At 30.5% G+C, this 25,882-nt stretch overlaps 2 protein-coding genes across 2 annotated transcripts in view; one reads left to right on the top strand and one right to left on the bottom strand.

The window, feature by feature from the left end:
• On the bottom strand, window positions 1–25,728 carry LOC143048388 (tRNA wybutosine-synthesizing protein 5-like). The gene is made up of 10 exons (XM_076222064.1): window positions 25,300–25,728; window positions 22,670–22,736; window positions 13,373–13,498; window positions 8,021–8,070; window positions 7,407–7,499; window positions 6,755–6,931; window positions 5,073–5,145; window positions 3,651–3,713; window positions 3,063–3,134; window positions 1–2,418 (listed from the first exon to the last, which is right to left on the bottom strand). The coding sequence occupies exons 1-10, from the start codon at window positions 25,704–25,706 to the stop codon at window positions 2,320–2,322; spliced, it is 1,227 nt and encodes a 408-aa protein (XP_076078179.1). The 5' UTR covers window positions 25,707–25,728; the 3' UTR covers window positions 1–2,319.
• The window catches only part of LOC143048386 (heterogeneous nuclear ribonucleoprotein R-like), a 29,391-nt gene continuing 14,173 nt past the window's right edge, over window positions 10,665–25,882 (top strand). The window contains exon 1 of the mRNA XM_076222062.1: window positions 10,665–10,751. The gene's annotated coding sequence lies outside the window, so the exon portion shown is untranslated. The remainder of the gene's footprint in view (window positions 10,752–25,882) is intronic.

Genomic DNA, 25,882 nt, shown 5'->3' with positions numbered 1-25,882 from the left:
TTATTTTTTTAAGAAGTTTTATTTAGTAGAAAAACAAAGAGACATAACAGATAGAATACTATAACAAGTATATTTGAGTAAACATAAAACTCATACAAATACAGATCTAAAATATTTTATGATTAATGCAAGACCAATAATTTTAGAAATGTAAATAATACAGACTTTTGAACTATAACACATATATTGAGGTGGATTTATGTTTATGATTGGTTAACTAAACAATACACAGCGGATCCAGGGATGGATTGCAGACGATTGAAACCACCCTTTTTTTTTACATGAGGATTAATGCTTTTAAATGGGGACAATAGTTGGAACCCTCTTTTAAAATCGGCTGGATACAATCCTAAACTTGGTAAAACATTAAAACTACATAATCAACAAATTTAGACTGGTGTTTAGAAAAAAAACATTGAGCATCCCTGGTTGTCCCAAAAAAAGAATTATACAGAAAATGTATTTTGTTACTTTGAGCAAATTTTATTTGATACTAGCTTTAAATGCCAAAATGTTTATGAAAAAAATACTATGTGTTTGAGTTAAAATTACTATGTGATCAGTTAAAATTACTAAGTGTTCAGTTAAAATTACTATGTGTTCGGTTAAAATTACTATGTGTTCAGTTAAAATTACTATGTGTTCAGTTAAAATTACTATGTGTTCAGTTAGATTACTATGTGTTTCAATCAAAATTACTATGTGTTTCAGCATGTGGAATGATTTACATTGTCATAAATATCACAAAAAGAACCTGATATAGATATACATCTCAATAAATATAATAATTTATATAAAAGACTAGTAACTATATAGATATATATGTGTTGGTACCTCAGAAAATATTCAAACAATAAAACATCTAATCAAAAAAGAGAATATACCAACACCAACATAAGAAAAAAGATTTGATCAAATACAAAGATGCATACAAAGGTAACCAAGAATAATAGTATAAGTGTTCCTCCACCTAGAAACCCCATGTCATTCATTACTTAATACTTACTTAAGTGTAATTAAAACAAAGAGATTATTATTGGTGCCTTAAATCTTTGTTGAAAACAAATGACAAAATTTTTTTTTTAAATTTAACATACTGTAGATTCATTTATTTTTGTGTGTAATGAATTTTCATGGATTAGGGAAACTTGCCTGTTTGGTGGTTTTGATAAAGTTTGCATTCAAGCCTATAGAAAATTTGTCATTCGTTGAACATTTGATTTGGTGGTTGACCTGTACCTATTAAACCATGAAAATTGGTATCCAACGAATATTAATGGATCTACATAACATTTCCTTAGAAAAATGTGTTTATGATGGTTCTGTATGTCATTCAGATTTTAAGGTTAAAATAATAAATAAAAACAAAAACAAAAAACACTATCTATAAAGGAGATTTGTTTTGTAGCAGATGTTTTGGATAAAGTTATAATATTTAAATTTTGTGAGTTTGTTATAAAGACTGTGGAAATCTGGTTCTATCTAACTAGTCAAAAAATCTTATCTTTATCATAGGTCACATCTATTTTTTCGATTGTTTGGCAGACTATAACATACACTCTATTTATCTATAGAACTCACTCAGGTTAAAAAAATTGCTCAACAAACAAATTTTAGAAATAGAGAGGTATTGTCATGGCAAATACAAATATATAAATGGCTCTTAACTTTATTTTATATATATACAACAATGTTATAATATGATGGCTTTTGGCATGATCCCCCTCTCAGACAAAATCTATAGTGTGCTAGTATTGTCTTATAATTATCTTTTACAGAGCTTATCAATGCCAATTAAAAATCAGTAGCATTCAACGTTACACACTATTTCATGTTAATTTTCCACATTCTTTATCTAAATCAATTTGAATATTTTTATCATAAGATTTTTTCATTATAATCAATGCCAGATTAATTTTAATTGTCAAGATTTTTCTTGAAAAGAACACTGTCTTGATATTTATTTCAAAATCATTAATTGTTCATAGTACATGTATCACTAAACATAAATATTGCACAAGTAACTAACTACCTATCTTCAAAAATGATATAAATGTACATTTAAAATTTGTTATGTAACTTAAAAATTTAACTAATAAAACATTAATTACATTATTTTGATTATTCCTTTTTTGAGTTGAAAGTATACCAGTTTTATCACATAATTTGAATAGACTTTTATAAAAAAAAAACAATGAAAAACAAAACCCGACAAGAAAGTTCTTGAATGCATAGTTTAATAATAAAGTCACTTGGTTCTGTCACCTCTCTTCACATCATCACAGCCAAAGTGTTATCCCACGTTTTCATCACAGTTTATCACAGTTCATCATGCTGATTTTCATCATCAGTCTCTGGCATGTCACCATCAAGAATGTGTCCCAATTCTATCATTAACTCTCTTCCTTCTGTCCACACCTATAAAATACAGCCAAGGTTAACTAATAAATTGCATTGTGGATTCATTACTAATCTTAGCATACCAATTTTTCATGGATTTTGTAGGAAAGATGAACCAGGAATTTAATTTCTCAAAGAATTAGGCACAACCACAAAACCAAATATTCATGTTTAACTTAGTAAAATTTTTCAATTCATAAAAAATTGGTGACTACAAAAATAAATGAATCCACAGTAAATGAAAATCTGTGGATGTATATTTATCTATTTGGTGTAAATGAGATGTGGAGTATACATCTATTTGACTAGAACCTAACAAATTATTAAATTTTTTTCAAATTTAGACTGTTTCCATGGAAATGGTGGCAATTTGACAGTTCAAAAGATGGATGGCACATTTTCGAATGATGAGTTATCATATTTCCAGATTATTTTCCCATTTTGTTACATTTCCATGGTATAGTGGCCAGCTTGAAAACTTCAAAACCAAAATATACATCTGCACATGGGGATGCACATTATGTTGCAGTTTTATCAATATATTTGTCAAGTCATTTCCCAAAACTAAGCTGGACAAATGTGGAATGTTATATCAAAATTGTAGAATTAACAATATATCCCCACTTTACCAAAGGGGTGATATAATAAATATACATTCTTACCTCATCTGGAGCTAACTTGACTTCATCGATACTTAAAATTGTATCTTTATCAAGGTCCATTATTGTAAAGAGCTGAAAATAAATTAATGTAAAATAAAATATGGTGGTTTGGGTTGTCTCCCATCTTTGGCCATAAAATTTGAGAAAACAATCAGTCAATACTTTTTTTATGGAATGAGCAAATTGAGATGCAGAAATGCAATTTATTTATCAATATTTTCATTGAAATGAAGAAAATTATTAAATACAGACTATTGTTCAAAACACAGCTGTATAAGGGGAGTTAACTCAGATATCTCATTTTATAAAGAAATGTATTCAAAATGTAGTGATATGCACACAAGTAACATAAAAATGATAACACAAAATGCCTTGTCTGCCTAATATTGTATGAAATACGGAAAGAAAATTAATATTTTGATGAATTTTATATAGCCATTAGATATTCCAATGATTGATAAATCTTTTAAATGATAATTTCCAATAAAATTTGCTTCGATTGACAATTTTTCAAACATTACCGGTAGTGTTCTGTCTACAAATACACAGGACTTAATTAGTGAATCAAGATAATGCTTTGACTATTACCTCAAGTATTACAGATTTTGCATCCTCATATCTTCCTGTTTCTTTTAAGTATGGAACATCATTCTGCCAATGAAAAATAATAATGTTTAAGCATTCAAAAACAGTTCAGACATTTCAAAAAGTAATTAAGTTAATGCATTTCAAAGTATATTGTCAGGCATACTGTGGATTCATTTAATTTTGTGGGTACCAATTTACATGGATTGAGGAAAATTTGCATTTTTATGGATATTTAATTTCTTGGTTTTGGCAATTTCTGCATACATTCCTTATAAAGAAAATTTGTAATTCGTTGAACATTTAAATCAAAATTCACGAAAATTGGTATCAAAAGAATACCAATGAATCCACAGTATGTCTTTGTGACTTTATACAGGCATTTGTACATCACAATTGGTTCACTAACCAAAAATTCATGCTGTATCACATTTCTTACATATTTTAAACTAGATCTCTGTGAAAGTTGAGGTCATATTAATAAATTATTCATTCATAGATCTAGGTTTGCTGATCATATTTTCTGTTTACACCCCCTTTCTATTATAATTTTCAAGATAATTTCCAAAAATAAAAACAAGAGGCTCCTAATACCCTGAATTGCTCATCTGGTAAAATATTTCATTTTGATATTTATTTCTACATTGTTCTGCATGTAATTAAATCAGTTTAATATGTTAGCTTATTTGTAAATATTATTTAATGATATTTTTCTAGGTATTGTATTGATGTTCATTTTCATTGATTACAGTTTATATCTATCAATTAAAGTTTTGGAGATAAATGGAAAAACTATCAAAATTGAAAAAAAGTCATGAGAACATATATATAGTTATTTTGCTAAGTATTTCTTTTACACAATAAATACAAATTAAATCCTATATTAAATTCAGTTTGACAGCTTAAGACATACTAATTGTTGGTAGCTCTTAATTTTGTAATCATGTTTACAATTTAAATATTTCCATTACGGTTTTGGTATCCTGCTGTGTTTATTGAATAGACAACTTTCGTTTTAGTGAACATCATTAAGCACTGCTGTCATAAGGGAATTGTGATTAAGTACCTACAGAACGAATATTATTTCTAGTTTATCCTGTATAATGACGACCACTAAGATGCTTGATGAATGTTATAGTGCAGAGATACAGGCCATCCCTTCTATCTGGTGAATGACGTCATAAAGGTGCGCCTAATTGACGAATTTTTTTCATACAAACTCGAAAGTGGTCTATTTAAGCCTTCTTTATATTATCTTTTAGTTCATCATTGGGCCATCTTTATCTGAACTACATATTGAGTGGTTTAGTATATACAGTGCAGAACGTGCAGCAATCTCTTGATCTGTCTACTTTGTACATCTTGTTCATTTCTAATGTACCCCATATCATCTGATTATATTCAGCAGCAGTTATGAATACTTACACCTAATATTGCTTTTAAAAACTTGTTTGCATCCATCTCTTTAGGATATTTTAGTATGTCTTGAAAATGGTCTCTGAAAAATAACAAATAAAATTATATAAATAAATGAACATATTGAAGATAGTTTAAGAATTTTTCAGAGTTTGAAGTAATCTTGAGAAGTGTTCATGGTTACATCTGACACTAACTACGACAAAATCTTTGACATTTGCCATAATGAATTGAATTGAAACACAGTCTTGAATGTTTGCTAACAACCTAAGCATATGGTGCATTTCTGTCAATTGCTTGTGTTATGGATAAACAGAAACAATTTGATTAACATACATATGTGTAGGCTTCCCTTACAAGGATTGGACATTGCTGCTTTCTTCTTTCTGTTTTGGATATCTTTCAGGGTGCTCTGGTAACAGTCTGGTTCTGTCTTTTGGTTTAGCTAGCTATGAAACCAGGTTCAATCCACCATTTTCAACATAAACTAGAGGCTCTAAAGAGCCTGTGTCGCTCACCTTGGTCTATGTGAATACTAAACAAAGGACACAGATGGATTCAAGACAATATTGTGGTTTGGTGATGGTGATGTGTTTATAGATCTTACTTTACTGAAAATTCTTGCTGCTTACAATTATCTCTATCGTTAATGAACTTGACCCAGTAGTTACAGTGGAAAATGTTAGTAAAATTTTACAAATTTTGTGAAAATTGTTAAAAAAAAAATGACTATATAAAGGGCAATAACGCCTTAGGGGTCAATTGACCATTTTGGTCATGTTGACTTCTTTTTAGGTCTTACTTTGCTGTACATTATTGCTGTTTACAGTTTATCTCTATCTATAATAATATTCAAGATAATAACAAAAAACAGCAAAATTTCCTTTTAAAAAATTACCAATTCAGGGGCAGCAACCCAAACAACAGGTTGTCCGATTCATCTGAAAATTTCAGGGCAGATAGATCTTGACCTGAAAATCAATTTTACCCCATGTCAGATTTGCTCAAAATCCTTTGGTTTTTGAGTTATAAGCCAAAAACTGCATTTTACACCTATGTTCTATTTTTAGCCATTGTGGCCATCTTGGTTGGTAGGCGGGGTCATGCCACACATTTTTTAAACTAGATACCCCAATGATGATTGTGGCCAAGTTTGGTTTAATTTGGCCCAGCAGTTTCAGAGGAGAAGATTTTTGTAAAAGTTAACGACGACGGACGGCGACGGACGCCGGACGCAAAGTGATGGGAAAAGCTCACTTGGCCCTTCGGGCAAGGTAGGCTAAAAATGTCTGCCCCAAGTCAGGAATGTGACAGTTGTTATCCATTTGTTTGGTGTGTTTGAGCTCTTGATTTTCCATTTGATATTAAAGGGACTTTCCATTTTGAATTTTTCTCAGAACTAAGTATTTTTGTTATTTTACCTTTTTTCTAAACACCTACAATAACTTGGAAGGCTAAGATGTCATTGCCTGATGTAATTATCGCCAAAACAGAAAGAAGAACAGAGAGTCAGAATTGTGTATGCAAAGCATTGATACAGACATAGCAGTAGATTGTACTTCATTCATGTGATATTTAGTATAGACTTGTGTTGTTTGTTAAAAAATTAAAAATTGCTGTTTTTGAAGTGAGTAATTAGATATAATGTCTTATTGATGTACTTAAATCTTTTTTTTTTATTTATTACTCACTTGATTTGTTGTATGTTATCCATCTGTCCATCAAAACCATGAAATTTAATTTTGGTAAAGGTGAGTTTAGGATCACACTTAGCATTGCAGTCATTCCAATTCACATCATTGTTCTTAAAGTGGTCCCACCATATATTTACTGCCAAATTACTATCGTAAGACCGTACTTGATGAATCCTGCAAGTATAAAGCAATTGATAAACAATTAAACACAAAATGGAAAATTGATAATTACAATTCTTCTATTACAATGTATTATATATAAATCCTGGAAATACAATTCAAACAACATAAACCATCAAACAATACATAGCAAACTATATATTTTATGCTTGCTTTGGAAATAAAATTGATATAATCATAATAACATCTAACATATATATACATTGTCTGATTTACCTGTAGGGAACAACACTTATCAGTGGTAGCACAGAGTGTGTTTCTAATACTTCTAAAGTTCTTTGAAACAGTATGCTTACTTTATTTAAACTTAAGACAAAGAGACCTATTTACAACAGCTTGAAATTGATGAATTTAACTTAGAAACAATGGGACCATGAATTTGTAATTTGCCTCCCATATAAGAGAATACTAGAATACTCACCATTTATACCACTAGAATACTCACCATGTATACCACTAGAATACTCACCATTTATACGGAATGTAGAGGCAATCTCCTGCAGAGAGGTTGGTATGGTAAAACTCTACTTCAGATAATCCGGGATATTTTGTATAATCCACACTGTAAAGACAAACAATTATTTCTGCTATATTGAAAAACTAGAACTTATGTCAAGAGAAGGGAAATGAAAATGGCTTCCATCACACTCAACCACAGGCCCACCAGCCAATGCTGGTAAAACCTCTATCGGGTCTGTAATAATAATCTCCACAGGCCAATATAATCTAACTAAACATTTTCTTCAAATTCAGATTCTGAAATCAAAAGTCTATTGTGAAGACTGAAATATTAATAGTCACATTATTTTGTTACTACATTAAATATTTTTGATAAAATTATAAAACAGTGTAAAACATTCCTGGTTGCAGTGTTGGTGGGTAACCTAAAGCAGTGAATAAAGACAGAATTTCTATTCACAGTATATTTTTTATACTCTTCAACTTGCTCCTTTATTTGCTGATATCTTTTTTGTTTCAAGCGTCACTGATGAGTATTTTGTAGACTAAATGCGTGTCTGATGCATAAAATCATAAACCTGGTATAGTTGATAAGTTTGTTTTTTGTTGTTGTTTGAAACATACCTATCCACGTCTACTGCTGAGTATGCACCTTCAGGGTGGTCTATATCAACCTAGAAATATAAAACATAATTCTGTATGTGTTTTACTGTTGGCTTACTAGTTCTGTGAACATGATTATGTAATTTCTATTTATCAAAAAGGTTCAAGTTGAAGAGTTTTCAGAATCTCTTTTTCATGCTGGTCCTTGAAGAAAATCTGTCCTCACTTTTATTTCTATTGCAAAATACTGAAATTATGACAGCTATTTGAAAAGATTTTGTGATCAAACTTTTCGACCCTGGAAAATGGAAGATTTTATAATATAACAAGAAATATTAGAATATGTACTTTTTGTCAAAGTGGTATAGAGGATGAGATTTATTTCATACTCAAATTTCCTTTTTTTAAGGTTTTTCGAGCATTCTATATTCAACAAAATTATTGTGAATTTATATGTGTATTCTCTCAAATGTGCTTATACTTTGTTTTTTAAATATCAAGTCAGTTGAGAGCTCCACAGAGCTCAAGCTTACTGTGTTTTTTTGTACATATCATGCACTACTCTAATAAAAATATCCCTACTTACTTACTTATCAGAAAAAACATTGAAGCACTAACTAATTAGTACACTATGTAAGAGCTGTGTAATTTAGGTAAATTTATATTTAGATCTTTTAAAGCTTAGAATCAAAATTTTAAAATAGTGTTTATTTATCATTACTGCTATTCTGTCACATATTTTGTGTTTATGTATTATTGTATGTATCATTTGATGATGATGTGTTTGAAATATGCACCCATAGTTTATAGACTTTGGAAATCAAGATATATATACATTTTCTCTAATTCAATTTATCCCTTTCTGCAACCATTGTATAAAAAAATTTAATCAACGTGCGGTTCGTTTGATGTCAGTACTTCATTGGTTGAAATCCGATTATGACGTCGAATTTTCTTGTTTCCTCTGAATTTCCTATTGTGATGACATTAAAAAAGACGACCATGCCTGATAACGTCACATAGAAAGAACACATCTTTTTGCAGATCATTCAAAAGAAAGAATAAGTTTGCCTGCATAATGTTAGAAAGTCATTAGAGAAACAGAGTCCACCACTGCATCTCGTATTACACTCCATGCAGTGGTAGAATCTATATTTATAACACACAAGTAACTCCTAATACATGCAGCTGGCGCAAATATATATACATGTCACCAATGCTAATCAATATAAAAGTTGTGTAATTGATTTTTTTCGTTAAACATTCAAGATGCTAATTTTTGACATTTCTCACTTGTTTACATCCCTGCCATGCATTTTTTATGATTTATTTTTTGTTTATTACAGAACCAATGTTTTTACCCTTTTTATTATATTATCATAAAGCCATCATTGTTTTTCTCATTTAAAAGTGAATATTTTATATTTTTTAATGACAATAAGTTAAATAGATACATTAGTACAGTCAAACTAAGTTTGAACCTCAAACTAATTGCAACAGAAAATGTTTGAGTTCTAATCTATAGCATTAAGCCCCAAAAAAGTCCAATAAAATCTTACTTGAGGAAACTCAAATTTTGCATTTTCAATTTCCTATGGAAATCAACATTGGAAAGGGGGATAACTCCGAAAAAATGAGTCTGTTTTTTGTCAGTTTTTTGTTTGTTTTCTTAAAATTCATGTCAAATATGATACTTTCATGGGGTTATAAGTTCGTAATTGACTATATTATATAATCTTCTGCTCATGAAATGTACAACACGAAGTGTAAAGGGTATTTATTTTTCTAGCATATTTTTCATTAAAAAAATTGCAAAGTTATGGCTTTGTGACCATTTTGAAAAATAATGTGAATATTTGGTATTGTTTATATCTGAAATTATATTTGTTCAGCATCTACCTTGTTTAAAGAAACTTAAAACCACAAAAATATATGCTTAATTAGTTTTATTCAATTTGAGATTCTTTACCTTGACGTGCTGAAAAATCTAATAAATGTTCAACTAATGAATTATGAAATCTATGTTGTGTAGCTTGATAAAAGATATGAAAACACCTTTAGAGTTGTTTGTTATACTCTAAAGACAGCTAAAATATCAAGAATCAATACATTCTGTTGAATAGAAGTGGTAAAGTTATAATTTTGTAACAATTTTTATTGATATTTATGCCTTTTTTTGCAGAGTTATCTCCCATATCAATGCAAATCTGCATAGGAATTTTAAAATCATTATTTTTTAGTTTTCCTCAAGTTAGATTTTCTGTGACTTTTTTCTGTGTATATTTGGGGTATAATGCTAAAGATTAAAACTTTAAAATATTCTGTTGCAATTACTTCAAGGTTAAGGTCATATTTATGCTAGATTGACTAGACTACATCTTTGCATGCATCATTGACCTGTCTATTGATTGATTTTGATCATTAAACCAAACCAAGATAAAAGTTTGGCATTTATATCAGGATTATGTAATCTTTTAACAACAAACAAAGTCTTTACAATACCTGCACCCTTGGACATAAATTAAAATTTCTCTTTGATGTTAACCTGTTAATTAATCTAATAAGTCCTACCTGCCAGAAATGAAACCTTATACCTTGTTTGTTTAACAGTTATATTTTAATTGGATAATGTGATAATTAAATATATATTGATTGCTAACACTCAATCTGGCAGCTGACAAATTTATAGAAGATAGCAGATCAACATACATGAAATTTTACTGAACAAAGGAAGAACAGAAACTAATACAAGGTAGAAGCTTATTTTTAATTATTTATTTCAACTTGAATGTTATCTTGTAACTTGTATTGCATAACTTCCTCCAATAAAGGAGCACCTCAATCAATGAGTATTCCACCACCAGTTCGAAAGTACATATATCTTAATCTTTAAAATATAAAAGTCACACAGGTAGATAACTATCATCATTAAAAGGAATATTTAAAATGTTTTGTATATACACATGTATCGGCATAAAAATATGAGCTAGTTCAACGTCATTAAATTTAAAATTTAAAATACTTCCTCGATATTTACAGTTTATTTACATGTATATATATATATATGATCAGCATAAATCGTTCTTCTGCATGTTTGCTGATTTTATTTAGGATAGTTAACCTTTATCTGTATACAGTGTAGTGTGGCCACGTACCCACGCTTACTGCTTCATAGGACTTTATTGGGCTGAGTTGTAGTATTATAGTTTCATTAAAGTGTGGCGAGATCCACGCTTATTCTCTGATAACGATATATATTTAGCATCTTCAGTAAAGTGTGGCGAGATCCACGCTTTAGAAGGCATTATAGGCTATGGTTGAGTTAACAAGTGTGGCGAAAACCACGCTCATTTTGTATTAATGTCGAGATTCCTTTATCGATGTGTCTGTATACAGTGTAGTGTGGCCACGTACCCACGCTTACTGCTTCATAGGACTTTATTGGGCTGAGTTGTAGTATTATAGTTTCATTAAAGTGTGGCGAGATCCACGCTTATTCTCTGATAACGATATATATTTAGCATGTTTTCTGTAGATATTTGGACTTTTAATCTTCTGATTTGTTGAATTAATAATTTGAATATTATATTTAATTCACATTGATAACGATAAAAAACAAAATAATAAATTTTTGGGGTGTTCAGTGTTGTTCGGCGGTGTGCGGTGGTGAAAATACCTACCAGGTCTTGGGTTCGAACCTCAACAAGATGATACCAAAGATTTGAAAATTAGTATATGAATCAACTAACTTTAACATTGAGGAGTAAACGCAAAGACTGATCGATTAAGATTCAGAATTATAAGCTGTTTAGGGTGGCATGTTACATGCAGACCGTTACTAAATAAATTACAATATAAAATTGAGAATGGAAATGGGGAATGTGTCAAAGAGACAACAACCCGACCATGCATGGAACAGAAAACAGCAGATGGTCACCAACAGGTCTTCAATGCAGCCAGAAACTCCTGCACCCAGAGGCGTCCTTCAGCTGGCCCCTAAACAAATATATACTAGTTCAGTGATAATGAACGCCATACTAAACTCCAAATTGTACACAAGAACCTAAAATTAAAAATTATCCAAGACTAACAAAGGCCAGAGGCTCCTGACTTGGGACAGGCACAAAAATGTGGCGGGGTTAACATGTTTATGAGATCTCAACCCTCCCCCTATACCTCTAGCCATTGTAGAAAAGTAAACGCATAACAATACACACACTAAAACTCAGTTCAAGAGAAGTCAGAAGATGTATCCAAGACCAAAGAAAATAAACAAAATGACAATAATACATAAATAACAACAATCTACTAGCAGTTAACTGACATGCCAGCTACAGACTTAATTTAACTGATTGAAAGATTATGTCTTCATCATATGAATATCAGGCACAATCCGCCCCGTTAAGGGTTTAGTATCATACCATCATAACATATAGGAGAAGAACATAACCTGTGTCACGCCAAAAACTGGTTTTTAAATAAATGTGTTTAGTTCCGATGAAAAGATCCTATAAGTGAATCAATATTAATGCCAAAATATGCAATCTTTAATGACCTGACAATGTACTAGCATGTGAAAATCTAGTTTAGCAAGCAGTTTAGTACATAGCAAGGTTAAAATTCATACTGTTTTCGTCAGAAACATGCATTTACTTAATGTGTTAATCAGTGTAGATTATTGCGTTGCGTTGTGTATTTGATCGTAAGCTAACTAAGGCGTTAAAGATAGAACTACGTCTGCCATTATACGTTTCTATTCAATACAACATAAAGTATTACAATTACGCGACGTCACAAAGATAGTGGCCGTACCGCAAAAAGGTACGTTAATATTAGCGCAATTCTTAACATTCTGGGGCCGCAGAAAATGATATTTAACTTAAATTTGAAATACAATATGAAAAAATCGTAAATTGTGACATAAAAAGAAATAAAATCATATTTAAAGTCTCTCAATAGTATTTTAACTGTTCATGTCTGAATAATTTAACACTTTTACAAGTCTATATAATAACTGGAGTTAATTGAACAGTCTATACATCAATGTAGATTATTGCGTTGCGTTGTGTATTTGATCGTAAGCTAACTAAGGCGTTAAAGATAGAACTACGTCTGCCATTATACGTTTCTATTCAATACAACATAAAGTATAACAATTACGCGACGTCACAAAGATAGTGGCCGTACCGCAAAAAGGTACGTTAATATTAGCGCAATTCTTAACAATCAGTCATCAATCATGATTATCCATCTATGGATTAGGTATGTCAATATTCACATGTGTAGTACTGGAGTGGATGAAGTATAACATTCATTTAGACTATATTTTGATGATACAATTTCAGACACCTATTATTCATTGTAGTAGCTTACCTTGTCACCATATTTTGTTGGATCCACAATAACAAAAGATTTCTGTCCTCTGTACAAACAATTTATATTGTCTACAGAATCAGTATGTACAACAGATTTTGTACCACCACTACTGAACCACATGATCTGAAATCACAGTAAAGCGTGTAAGTTATATGTATATCAAAAAGAAGATCATGTGGTTTACTTTTCAAATTTAAATTAAATACTGTAACCTAAGGATGACAGTTCCATCAGATATTTAAGCTAAAAAACATACAACAGTTAGATTAAAATATTAAAATATCAGTTGGCACACTTTTACTAATTACCAATAAGAAATTAAATAACATTTTTTTAAGATCATTTATACAGTCAGAGCTCTGACATAAACAAGTCAGAATAAAATGACTTCCATAGGTCAGATTTAATTTGATGTAAGTGTTGTCTCCCTTCTTGCACTCAACAGAATATGACTTGTACAGGTCAGTTTATGTCAGACTTTAATTTATCATAAAATGACTTCCACAGGTCAGCTTTTGCATAAAATATTGTGACTTAATATCTTCATATTCTAATAAGATTTATGTCCCTTTTTAATGCATTTTGACTTAGAGAGGTCATTTTTGTTCTGACTGTAAGCAGTCATTTCTACCACTTTGTTATCAATCTCCATAAAATATAGTGATTACTAGTTTCGAATCAAAGAGTTTAAAAAGTGGGGCTCATCATACCTTCTTCTTTCCAGAATCTTAACATAATATATTTATCTCATCAAATTCAATCATTTCCAAATACAAACAAAAACCAAAGCAGAAAAAATGGATCATACAATTTTCTGTCAATATCAAAAGATTTACAAAATACAATATTGGATACATTAACTAGTACCATGACAATACTTCAAATCTTCCAAGGAAAAAATAAGGGATCTATTCTCATCCACTTTTAGCTAAATTTATCAAGAGCAAAACATTTATTATTTTAATATTTCATTGAGGTAAATACTGTTGTGCAAACTGACTCAAACAAGTCACACTATGTTCTGACTTCAAAGAGTCAGTCAAAACTAAACTTATTTCAACCTTTAAGTCTAGTACTGTCATATTGATTTAAAAATGTATGAGAAAGCCAGATATGGGACAGAGAAAATATTAAGGTCCCCTAAAGTCACAATGAGGACAAAAAAAATAAATATTTGGTATATTCAATATTTAAATGCATTTTCTTTTAAACAGGTCAAATCATGTTTTGACTTAAAACAGGCAGCCCAAAACTAAATTTATTGAATTTTTTAGAGTGGGGCACTGACATGATATTAAATGAAAGTATGGGAACGTCAGACATAAGAAATATATGTAAGATCCCCTAAAATAAATAACCATTTGACTTAATTGTTTCTAAACATTTATCAAATAAATTCACAAATGGCAGATTCAGAAGCAGGGCTTAAAGGAAGTACACCTAGCTTTGATTGGAAAATTTGTTCTGCAATCTGACTTGAACAGGTCAAATCATGTTCAGACAAATTGACTTAAACAGGTCAAATGGGCATGTTCAGACAAATTGACTTAAACAGGTCAAATCATGTTCTGACTTAAAAGAGTCTGTCAAAAACTAAATGGCTTGCAAAGTTCTGTAAAAGTTGTGCATTATCATGATTGTGATGTGATTGTTAGAATGTATGGATACAAGTAGGAAAAAAAATCACAAAAAATTAAGTCACAATTATAAGAACTATATATATAAAAGATAATTTGGTATATTTTTGATATCTTAATATTTCATTGAGGTAAATCCTGTTGTGCAAACTGACTTGAACAAGTCACATTATGTTCTGACTTCAAGGAGTCAGTAAAAAACTATACTTTAATTAAGTATTGCAACTTTAAGTCTGGGATTGCCATATGCATTTAAGAATGTATAAGAAACTCAGATAAAAGACACCCAATAATAAAGTCACAAAAATGTGGACTATAAAAAAGTGTATTTGGTATACTATTATTTAATATTCAAATGTATTTTGTTAAAAAATTTCTCCAAATTATTTAAAATTTTTTATTATATTTCTGTATTTTCATGACTTTTTTTCTGTTAAATTAACATTTGGAACTTTCGGTTTTAAAAAACATTATTTTAAAAACCATTTGACTGAATTGTTTCTTAAAAAAAATTATGAATTAATTAACTCAACAGTAGCAGATTCAGATATGGAGGGGGCTTAAAGGAGGAAGACTTAGTTTTGATTGAACATTTTTTTCCTGTCAACTGACTTTAACAGGTCAAATCGTGTTCTGACTTCAAAGAGTCAGTCCCAACTAAACTTATTTCAACTTTTAAGTCTAGTTTTTTTCATATTGATTTAAAAATGTACGGAAAAGCCAGATAAAAGACAGAGGAAATCAGGTCCCCATACGGCACAATAATGAGGACTATAAAAAAGTTTATTTTGCATATTCAATATATTTAAATGTATTTTGTTTTAAACCGGTCAAATTATGTTCTGACTTCAAAGAGTCAGTCAAAAACTTCAATTTAGCTAATTATTACAACTTTTTAGTCTATATAATATATTATTTTTAAACCATTTGACTGAATTGTTTCTAATAAACCTATCAATTAATTAACTCAACAGTAGCAGATTCAGATAAAAGGGAAAAGGGGGGGGGGGGGGGGGCTTAGAAGAAGAAGACCTAGTTTTGATTGGATTTAATTTTCTCTGTAAACTGACTTTAACAGGTCAAATCATGTTCTGACTTCAAAGAGTCAGTCAAAACTAAACTTATTTCAACTTTTAAGTCTAGGATTTTCATATTGATTTTAAAATGTATGGGAAACCAGATAAAAGACTGATGAAATAAGGTCCCCTTAAGTCACAATAATGAGGACTATACAAAAATGTATTTGGTATATTTTATATTCAAATGTATTTTGTTAACAAATTTCATCAAACTAATATCTTAAAAATTTATTCTATTTCCGTATTTTCATGACTATTTTTCTGTTAAGTTAACAAATAGAACTTTTGGTTGTAAAAAACATTATTCTAAAAACCATTTGACTGAATTGTTTCTTAATTTTTTTGTAACTCAACAGTAGCAGATTCAAATAAGGGAAAAAGGGGGGGGGCTAAGATGAAGAAACATAGTTTGATTGGATTTTTTTTCTTTCTGTAAACTGACTTTAACAGGTCAAATCATGTTCTGACTTCAAAGAGTCTGTCAAAACTAAACTTATTTCAACTTTTAAGTCCAGGATTTTCATATTGATTTAAAATGTATGGAACATTTTTATTTGATATATTCAATATTCAAATGCATTTTGTTTTTTAAAGATTTTCATCAAATTATCTAAAAAAAAAAGAAAATATTGTATTATTTCTGTATTTTCATGACTTTTCTTTTCTGTTAAGTTAACACATGGAACTTAATTGTGGTTGCAAAAAAAAATTATATTTTTATAACCATTTGACTGAATTGTTTCTAAAAAAAAATCAGTAATTAATTAACTCAACAGTAGCAGATTGATATTTAGTGGGGAGGGGGATTAGAGGAAGAAAACCTAACTTTGATTGGACATTTTTTTCCTGTCAACTGACTTTAACAGGTCAAATAGTGTTCTGACTTCAAAAAGTCAGTCCCATCTAAACTTATTTCAACTTTTAAGTCTAGTTTCTTCGTATTGATTTAAAAATGTACGGAAAAGCCAAATAAAAGACAGTGGAAATAAGGTCCCCATACAGCGCAATAATTAATGAGGACTATAAAAAAGTTTATTTTGCATATTGATTATTCAATATTTAAATGTATTTTGTTTTAAACTGGTCAAATTATGTTCTGACTTCAAAGAGTCAGTCAAAAACTTCACTTTAACTTATTATTACAACTGTTAAGTCCGGCATTGTCATAAATATATGCATTTAAGAACGTATGGGAAAATCAGATAAAAGACACCCAATAATAAAGTCACAATAATGAGAACTAATATTTTATATTCAAATATATTTTGTTTACAAATTTCATCAAATCATCTTTAAATTTTATTATATTTCTGTATTTTCATGACCTTTCTTTTCTGTTAAGTTAACACATGGAACTTTTGGTTGTAAAATATATTATTTTATACCATTTGACTGAATTGTTTCTAATAAACTTATCAATTAATTAACTCAACAGTAGCAGATTCAGATAAAAGGGAAAAAGGGGGGGGGGGCTTAGAAGAAGAAGACCTAGTTTTGATTGGATTTAATTTTCTCTGTAAACTGACTTTAACAGGTCAAATCATGTTCTGACTTCAGAGAGTCAGTCAAAACTAAACTTATGTCGACTTTTAAGTCTAGGATTTTCATATTGATTTTAAAATGTATGACAAACCAGATAAAAGACTGATGAAATATGGTCCCCTCAAGTCACAATATTGAGGACTATAAAAAAAAATGTATTTGGTATATTTTATATTCAAATGTATTTTTTTTAACAAATTTCATCAAATTTATATCTTAAAAATTTATTTTATTTCTGTATTTTCATGACTTTTTTTTCTGTAAAGTTAACATATAGAACTTTTGGTTGTAAAAAATCATTATTCTAAAAACCATTTGACTGAATTGTTTCTTAAAAAAAATTAATTATCCCAACAGTAGCAGATTCAGATAACGAGAAAAAAAAGGGGGGGCTAAGATGAAGAAACCTAGTTTGATCAGATTTTTTTTCTGTAAACTGACTTAAACAGGTCAAATCATGTTCTGTTAAAAAAATGTTGAGGAGAAAATACTATGAAAATCAGACTAAGTTTGGTGACTTTGTTGTCCTTCAAGAAGTGGTACATATAAATACATAATATTTTCACTACAACTATCTATTGGGTGTTTTTTAAATAGATTTTTTAGCAACATTTATAACTTTGTAATTTATGTTCAATTGTACACTTGTTATTCTTAATATATATTTTTTTGGGAACAAAATCTTGTCAGGGTTTCTTATGGTACTAGCATGACAAGAGCATTCATATTCTTAAATACTCTAAACATTAACCAGATGCTCCGCAGGGCGTAGCTTTATACGACCGCAGAGGTTGAACCCTGAACGGTTGGGGCGAGTATGGACACAACATTCAAGCTGGATTCAGCTCTAAATTTGGATTGTGATTAAATAGTTGACACAGCATAGGTTTCTGACACAGAATGAATGTGTTCTAATGAACTTAAAATTTTTGTTTTCTCTTAGAGCAATTCACTATGCTGTTGAATATTAATCCTCTCAAAAAAATGTTTGAAGAAATTTTCTTTTTTATTTATGAAATTTCAAATGAGAAAAATTGAACCCAATTTTTTTAATCACATCCCCCTTTCCCTTATTCCAAAACTAATCTCAATTAAAATTTCTAATGGAGTTTGCAACAATAACTACTCATTTAAATACATCATAAAATATTAAGATGTAAAAAAACTGCTTGTTATCACTGAATGGTAAAGATTATTTTAATTTATCAATTGGTAGTAAAAAGTGAATATACATTGTATATTGTATATAACAAAGATTTAAGTTGATTCTGGACAAAGAAAGATAACTCCAATTAAAAAAAAATCTTGCTATTGCACAATATTTTGCAATTAGATATTTCTTGCTTACTATTCTGGACAAAGAAAGATAACTCTAATTAAAAAAAATTTTGATATTTCACAATATTGTGCAATTAGATATTTCTTGCCATTGCGCAATACTGTGCAATTGAAAAGACTTGCTATTGCACAATACTTAATATAATAATTTTAGATCCTGATTTGGACCAACTTGAAAACTGGGCCCATAATAAAAAATCTAAGTACATTTTTGGATTCAGCATATCAAAGAACTTCAAGATTTCAATTTTTGTTAAAATCAGACTAAGTTTAATTTTGGACCCTTTGGACTTTAGTGTAGACCAATTTGAAAACAGGACCAAAAATGAAGAATCTACATACACAGTTAGATTTGGTATATCAAAGAACCCCATTTATTCAATTTTTGATGAAATCAAACAAAGTTTAATTTTGGACCCCGATTTGGACCAACTTGAAAACTGGGCCAATAATCAAGAATCTAAGTACATTTTTAGATTCAGCATATCAAAGAACCTAACTGATTCTTTTTTTGTCAAAATCAAACTAAGTTTAATTTTGGACCCTTTGGACCTTAATGTAGACCAATTTGAAAACGGGACCAAAAGTTAAGAATCTACATACACAGTCATGACAGTTAGATTCAGCATATCAAAGAACCCCAATTATTCAATTTTGATGAAATCAAACAAAAGTTTAATTTTGGACCCTTTGGGCCCCTTATTCTGTTGGGACCAAAACTCCCAAAATCAAACCCAACCTTTCTTTTATGGTCATAAACCTTGTGTTTAAATTTCATAGATTTCTATTTACTTATACTAACGTTATGGTGCGAAAACCAAGAAAAATGCTTATTTGGGTCCCTTTTTGGCCCCTAATTCCTAAACTGTTGGGACCTTAACTCCCAAAATCAATACCAACCTTCCTTTTGTAGTCATTAACATTGTGTTTAAATTTCATTGATTTCTATTTACTTAAACTAATGTTATTGTGCGAAAACCAAGAATAATGCTTATTTGGGCCCTTTTTTGGCCCCTAATTCCTAAACTGTTGAGACCAAAACTCCCAAAATCAATCCCAACCGTTCTTTTGTGGTCATAAACCTTGTGTCAAAATTTCATAGATTTCTATTAACTTAAACTAAAGTTATAGTGCGAAAACCAAGAAAATGCTTATTTGGGCCCTTTTTGGCCCCTAATTCCTAAAATGTTGGGACCAAAACTCCCAAAATCAATACCAACCTTCCTTTTGTGGTCATAAACCTTGTGTTAAAATTTCATAGATTTCCATTCACTTTTACTAAAGTTAGAGTGCGAAAACTAAAATTTGCGGTCGTATAAAAACAAGTCATTATCTTCAGATCATTCTGAGTCTTTCTGGCCTTATTAAATTAAAGTCAGAACATTCAGACTTTCATAAGTCAGAACATTCAGACTTTCATAAGTCAGAACATTCTGACTTTCATAAGTCAGAACATTCAGACTTTTATAAGTCAGAACATACTGACTTCCAATGTTCTTCTCACTTCTGTAGAAACAAAGACTATCTATATTTCAAATAAAAGGTTAATGCTTTATGTGGCTAAGCATCTGGGGTAAGAATTATAGATGTGTAACTTCATAGGAAAACATATATGCCATATAATTAGGGATTGACCCTGTACATGTATGTCATTCAAATCTTCTTGAAATGACGAACAGGAATATTATATGGTTTAGGGGTGGTGATCCAGACCATTTCAAAAAGGGGGATGGGGATGACCCCCATGGACTTTCCCTTTATTTCATTTGATTTGTTGTATTGTCCCATATAATAATATATAGGCTTAAGGGGTGGGGATCTCAACCGTTTACATGTTTTCAAACATGAGGGGGTGGGGTGACCCCAAGGGACTTTATCTTTATTTCATTTGATTTGTCTTGTTGTCCCTTACACTAATATATATGGTTCAGTGGTGGGGATCTGACCATTTACATGTTTTCACACTGTAGGGGCAACCCCCCCCCCCCCCCAAAGGGACTTCCCCTATATTACATTGGGTTTGTTTTATTTTCCCATACAAGAATATATATAGTTTAGGGGTGGGGATCTCGACCGTTTACAAAATATAAGAACATTCGCAAATGGCAGGGGAGGGGGTAAACCCAGAGACTAGCCCGGTATATTTCATTCAAATCAATTTGACATTATAAAAAGGAATATATATGGCTGTTTACAGGTGGGGATCTCGACAATTTTCAAGATATAAGATCATTCTCAAATGACAAGGGGTGGGGCGACCAATAGAGACTAGCTTGGTATATTTCATTATACTTTACAGAGAGAAAAAATTGAGTTAAGGGGGCAGGGATCTCGACTGTTCAACATTGTCAAATGACAGGGGTAGGGTGATCACTGGAGCCTTACCCTACATTTCATTTGATTTGTTTTTAATATCATATTCCATGTTCATAATTGAAAAACCCGTTTTGTGAATCTCTTTATAATGTTCTCAAGTTAAAATCATTTTTAAGATAAAAATAAAAAAATATTTCGGTTCTTTTAGTTAAACCCTCCCTTCCCTTTATTAAAATTATTCCGATTTCATTTCATTTTCATTAATATCAATATTCAAAAGATCGTTTTTCTCATTGGGAGAAACGAAAAAACAAATATATTTATAAGCCGCAAACTCGGAAAGGTTAAAAAGTCAATTCATGATTGAGTTTAAAAATAGAAAAATCACGTGATGATGTTCAGCTCGAAGCAATAATTTTACTTTTAAAATTGCACTGACTGGTTATTAATGTTAATACTGTTTAAGACAACACGAGTTGTCTCCCGAAAATAACAGTTCATTATCATAACAACATTTTCTGACCTGAACAAGTCAGAATTGTCAGACACCAGGTCATCTCAAAGGCCACGCGTCCGTATTTACAGGTCACGCGCCTTCATGAAACAGCAACAAAATCACTTGCAAAGACCTTCTTCACACGCAAAAAATATTAAAATGACCATGAAAATACGGAGGTAATATGTATTACCTTCTGAAAATGACCACATTGACCTAGATTTTCAATAAAAAAACGTAAATAATCACTATATTTTCAATAACTTCTCGTTCGAGAAACTCCCAAAACAACAACTCTCAAACACGTGATCTCTCGCAAAAAACCACGTGATCGTATGTGTCTTAGATCGGCGGCAAATTCAAAATATCTTCTGGTTTGACGGACTCGATGGAAAACTACGCAAAACAAAAATTGACCCGTACAGGTCAGAATGTCAAAACATTTTCTGACTTGAAGAAGTCATTTTATTCTGACTTGTTTATGTCAGAGCTCTGACTGTTATATAATATTGGCTGCATTTATTACAAGGTTGAAATCTATATTTATTCAACAGGTGTGTCTCAAAATGTGCAGCAATGTTTTTCCAATATCTTAACAAAATGCTTAATGGTTTTTTTAAGTTAAATAAAAAAAAAACAATGCAAAAATATCTTCCTCAATTTTCAATTTCTTATCAATTTATACAATATCTCATTAAGAGACTGTTTCTTATAGATTTATTCAGCAACACGGTTGCCTCTTGTTTATTTTGAAACTTACATAAGATTGCACAGAAAATAAATTGTGATGATTGAGATAATCTTCTTAGCAAGAAAAAGATCGAATATTCACAATAACTGAAAATTTTTAGTAGTTTGAACTTCATATGAAGTAATATTTACTTACATTTTCTACCAATCCTTTATCTATTATATCCCTACACTGCAAAGGACATGGTAAAACTAAATCACCCCTGAAACAAAAAAGTCAACATTTTAATATACTGTCCATGTAGGCTAACAAAACTGCATCATGCTGTTGGGGTTCTTTGATATGCTGAATCTAACCGTGTATTTAGATTCTTAATTTTTGGTCCTGTTTTCAAATTGGTCTACATTAAGGTCCTAAGGGTCCAAAATTAAACTTAGTTTGAATGTCTGATTTTAACAAAAATTGAATTCTTGGGGCTCTTTGATATGCTGAATCTAAACATGTACTTAGTTTTTTTGATTATGGGCCATGTGAAGACTTTTGCTTAAAGATTAGACATTTTTGATAAAAATGCAATGAGTAACATGACAAAAGTTTGCCATATAATAGAGATGTTTAGCCCCATTTTAAATGACAAGGATAATAAATTATATATATTTCAGTGATCTAGCTAGGGTTAAAAGGCAGCAGGGAATACATTTAGAATAGTGGGCAATTTAAACAGTTCTTATTCTATATACATGGTAAAGGGACAACTTTACAATATTATAACATGATGAAGAACATGTATATTTTTTTCCTTCAGAGAAAAAAATGCAGAGGACACCCCTTGAAGGGAAGAGGGGAGCTGCTATTATGATGTTATTTTGATGTCCAATATATATTTTATCATTTTCAAGGCAAATTCTTTATAAAAATTTATCTGAGGAGGTACTTACACTGACAATTTATCATTAACCATTTTTATATGTTTGAAAAGAGGACTTTTCATAGGGTGTCATTAGGATTTTTTTAAAGACATTTTTTTATACCTTCAAGAAGAAAAAATCAATTTAATAACTTTTTTTTTTTTAAAGAAATTTCACATGTATAGCCAATAGTATTTTCTTTTATCATGTTTAAACGAAACACTCACAGGAGTACATTCTTTGTTAAAATCATATATACTAGAACACACCCGTGATATCGCGGGTGTGTGACTGAATTAAAGTATATTACTATGCGCAAGCCTTATTTTAGTATTAGTATTGTCATCTGATAAAGTCATGCCGATTATAAGATACACGTACAGTTTTCTCTGCTTTCAAATCTTTCTGTTTGAACCCTTTGAACTGGAACTTATCAATTATTGATAATATTAATTATTTGGAAAACAAAAGGTCCTGGAATGGAATATTTTTTAATCAACAGCATTGTCCTATATTCGTTATAAATAAAGTTGAATTCTTTGATTTGCTGTTTTACGTCATGCCCGCTAACAAATTGAAAACTGTACCTATACGCCTTATTTTAGTCCCGATTTTTAGTATTCGTATTGTTATCTTAGAAAGTCTAACTGATTAAAATACTACAATAGGTAACAATTTGACAATTAAGTAGTGTCAACCCTGTGATTATGACCCGTGTAATACTATATAGCATATTAATCCTGAATACACCGTTTGGTGGTGCGCCTGTCAGATGCGGAACGTACATATAAGGTAATCGGTAACAGGTGAATATACTTTTGGTATCGGTATCGGACTCGACCCGGAACTTCTTAATTATTGGAAATATTAATTACGTGGAAAACAAAAGGGCCTGGAGTGGTGTAATTTTTAATCTACACCTTTGTACTACATTGTACTATATTAGTTATATATAAAGTTGAATTCTTTGATTCGTCGTTTTTACGTGATGACGGCTGACAAATTGAACCTCGTAATTTTAGTATTATAGATATTTCCTTTTTTTCCCATATGACAATGTATTTAAGAAAATAACAGATCCCTTGACACCATTTGCGAGTATGGTCTTGAGGAAACGATGATAGTCCGTCGGAAGGGGACGATAAATGGCTGACCTGTGTTAAGAGAGAGCCATATCTCCCTTGTAGATTTCGAAAAAGAGCAGGCTGATGTCGCTACAAGGCACCACTCGCACCCACAAAGTGGAAAGGGATTAATATAAGTTGCAAAACTTGTTTCCCGATCCATTATAAATAAATATGTTTAAACTAAAATAACAGATATAAATTTCATTGCGTTTTAATTAATTTGATCTGGGTAATTAACAAAGAAAAGAAATGTAATTTTGCTATATGTCTCAATTAAATAACTGATCTAGACATTGTGAACCAGATTAAAATACATTGTAGCACTTATTTTACAAGTAAAATATCCCCCTTAAATTCTTTCCTTTAAAAGTTTTTCATCTGTTCATTTAAGTAATAATTTCATATTAATACATCTTTTAGACATAATTTACAAAATGATTTTATACACCAGTCATGGGAGTACTAACAATAATTAATGAAAAGTAACAAGCAAAAATGTAACTTTGGGACATTGAAGAATAAAGTTTTAGTGAATACTTCTAGAATTGCCAAGTCCCTTTACACTGGGACAATTATACTAACTTAGTCTGTTAGTTTAACCATGCTTTACTCAATACTGTATTTGTCCAAAATGACAACAAATTCACCATATGGCTTGAGTTTTGAACCCTTCACAGTATGGAACAGTATGATGTGGAAAAAAATAGTTGAACAACATCGTGTTACATCAATTTCTTACTATGAATATATTTTATCTGACAAGATTTACATAGCCTGAGGCATTTATTACCCTATGAATGGTGGTACTGGATTAACCATATAAATGCCAGATGTATTGTAGGACTTAACAAATTCCACAAATGGCATTTCTTTAACAGCTTGTGTCCTATCTTCCTTTTTTCTCGTTTCAACAGAAACAACATGATCACTGGGTTCTTTCAATGAAATAAAATAATCGTCTGTCCATTTTGTGAAAGCCGGAGAAATTTTTGCAACATTTTTCATTTTAACCGGCTTATATGGAATGATATAATTTTCGTTAAAAGTTTTAGGGTCTGGGAAATTGTCAATTTCTTCAATATACTGGATGGGCTTTCTATTTCCAAAAGGTTTCCCATGTCCTTCTCTTGTGGTAATATCGTCTGATAGTACATATGACAATAGTAATACAAAACAAACTGAAAGTGAAACAAACATTGTGGAAAACTAATTATGATTATGTCCCCTTGTAACAAGTGCCCGTAATCTCAAAAAAAAATGCTTGCATATATCTGTTATATGATCCATACTTTAAAACATATTGTTTATCCTCTAATGTTTAAGAATTTTATTTTTTTAAAAGTGGGTATATTTTTTTGTCATTATCAAACACT

The sequence above is a fragment of the Mytilus galloprovincialis genome, chromosome 10 (genome assembly GCF_965363235.1).
Source record: "Mytilus galloprovincialis chromosome 10, xbMytGall1.hap1.1, whole genome shotgun sequence".
In the NCBI taxonomy this organism is placed as follows: domain Eukaryota; kingdom Metazoa; phylum Mollusca; class Bivalvia; order Mytilida; family Mytilidae; genus Mytilus; species Mytilus galloprovincialis.
The sequence above is the reverse complement of the archived record's forward strand: the minus strand, read 5'-3'. Positions and strand labels throughout refer to the sequence as shown.

Excerpts from the sequence above, each read along its gene's own strand:
- LOC143048388 (XM_076222064.1), bottom strand. The coding sequence starts at position 25,706 with ATGTTTGTTTCACTTTCAGTTTGTTTTGTATTACTATTGTCATATGTA. Across the intron at positions 22,737-25,299 it reads CCAGTACCACCATTCATAGG|GGGTGATTTAGTTTTACCAT; the intron begins GTAATAAATGCC and ends TTTTTGTTTCAG. Across the intron at positions 13,499-22,669 it reads ATAAAGGATTGGTAGAAAAT|ATCATGTGGTTCAGTAGTGG; the intron begins GTAAGTAAATAT and ends CTGTGATTTCAG.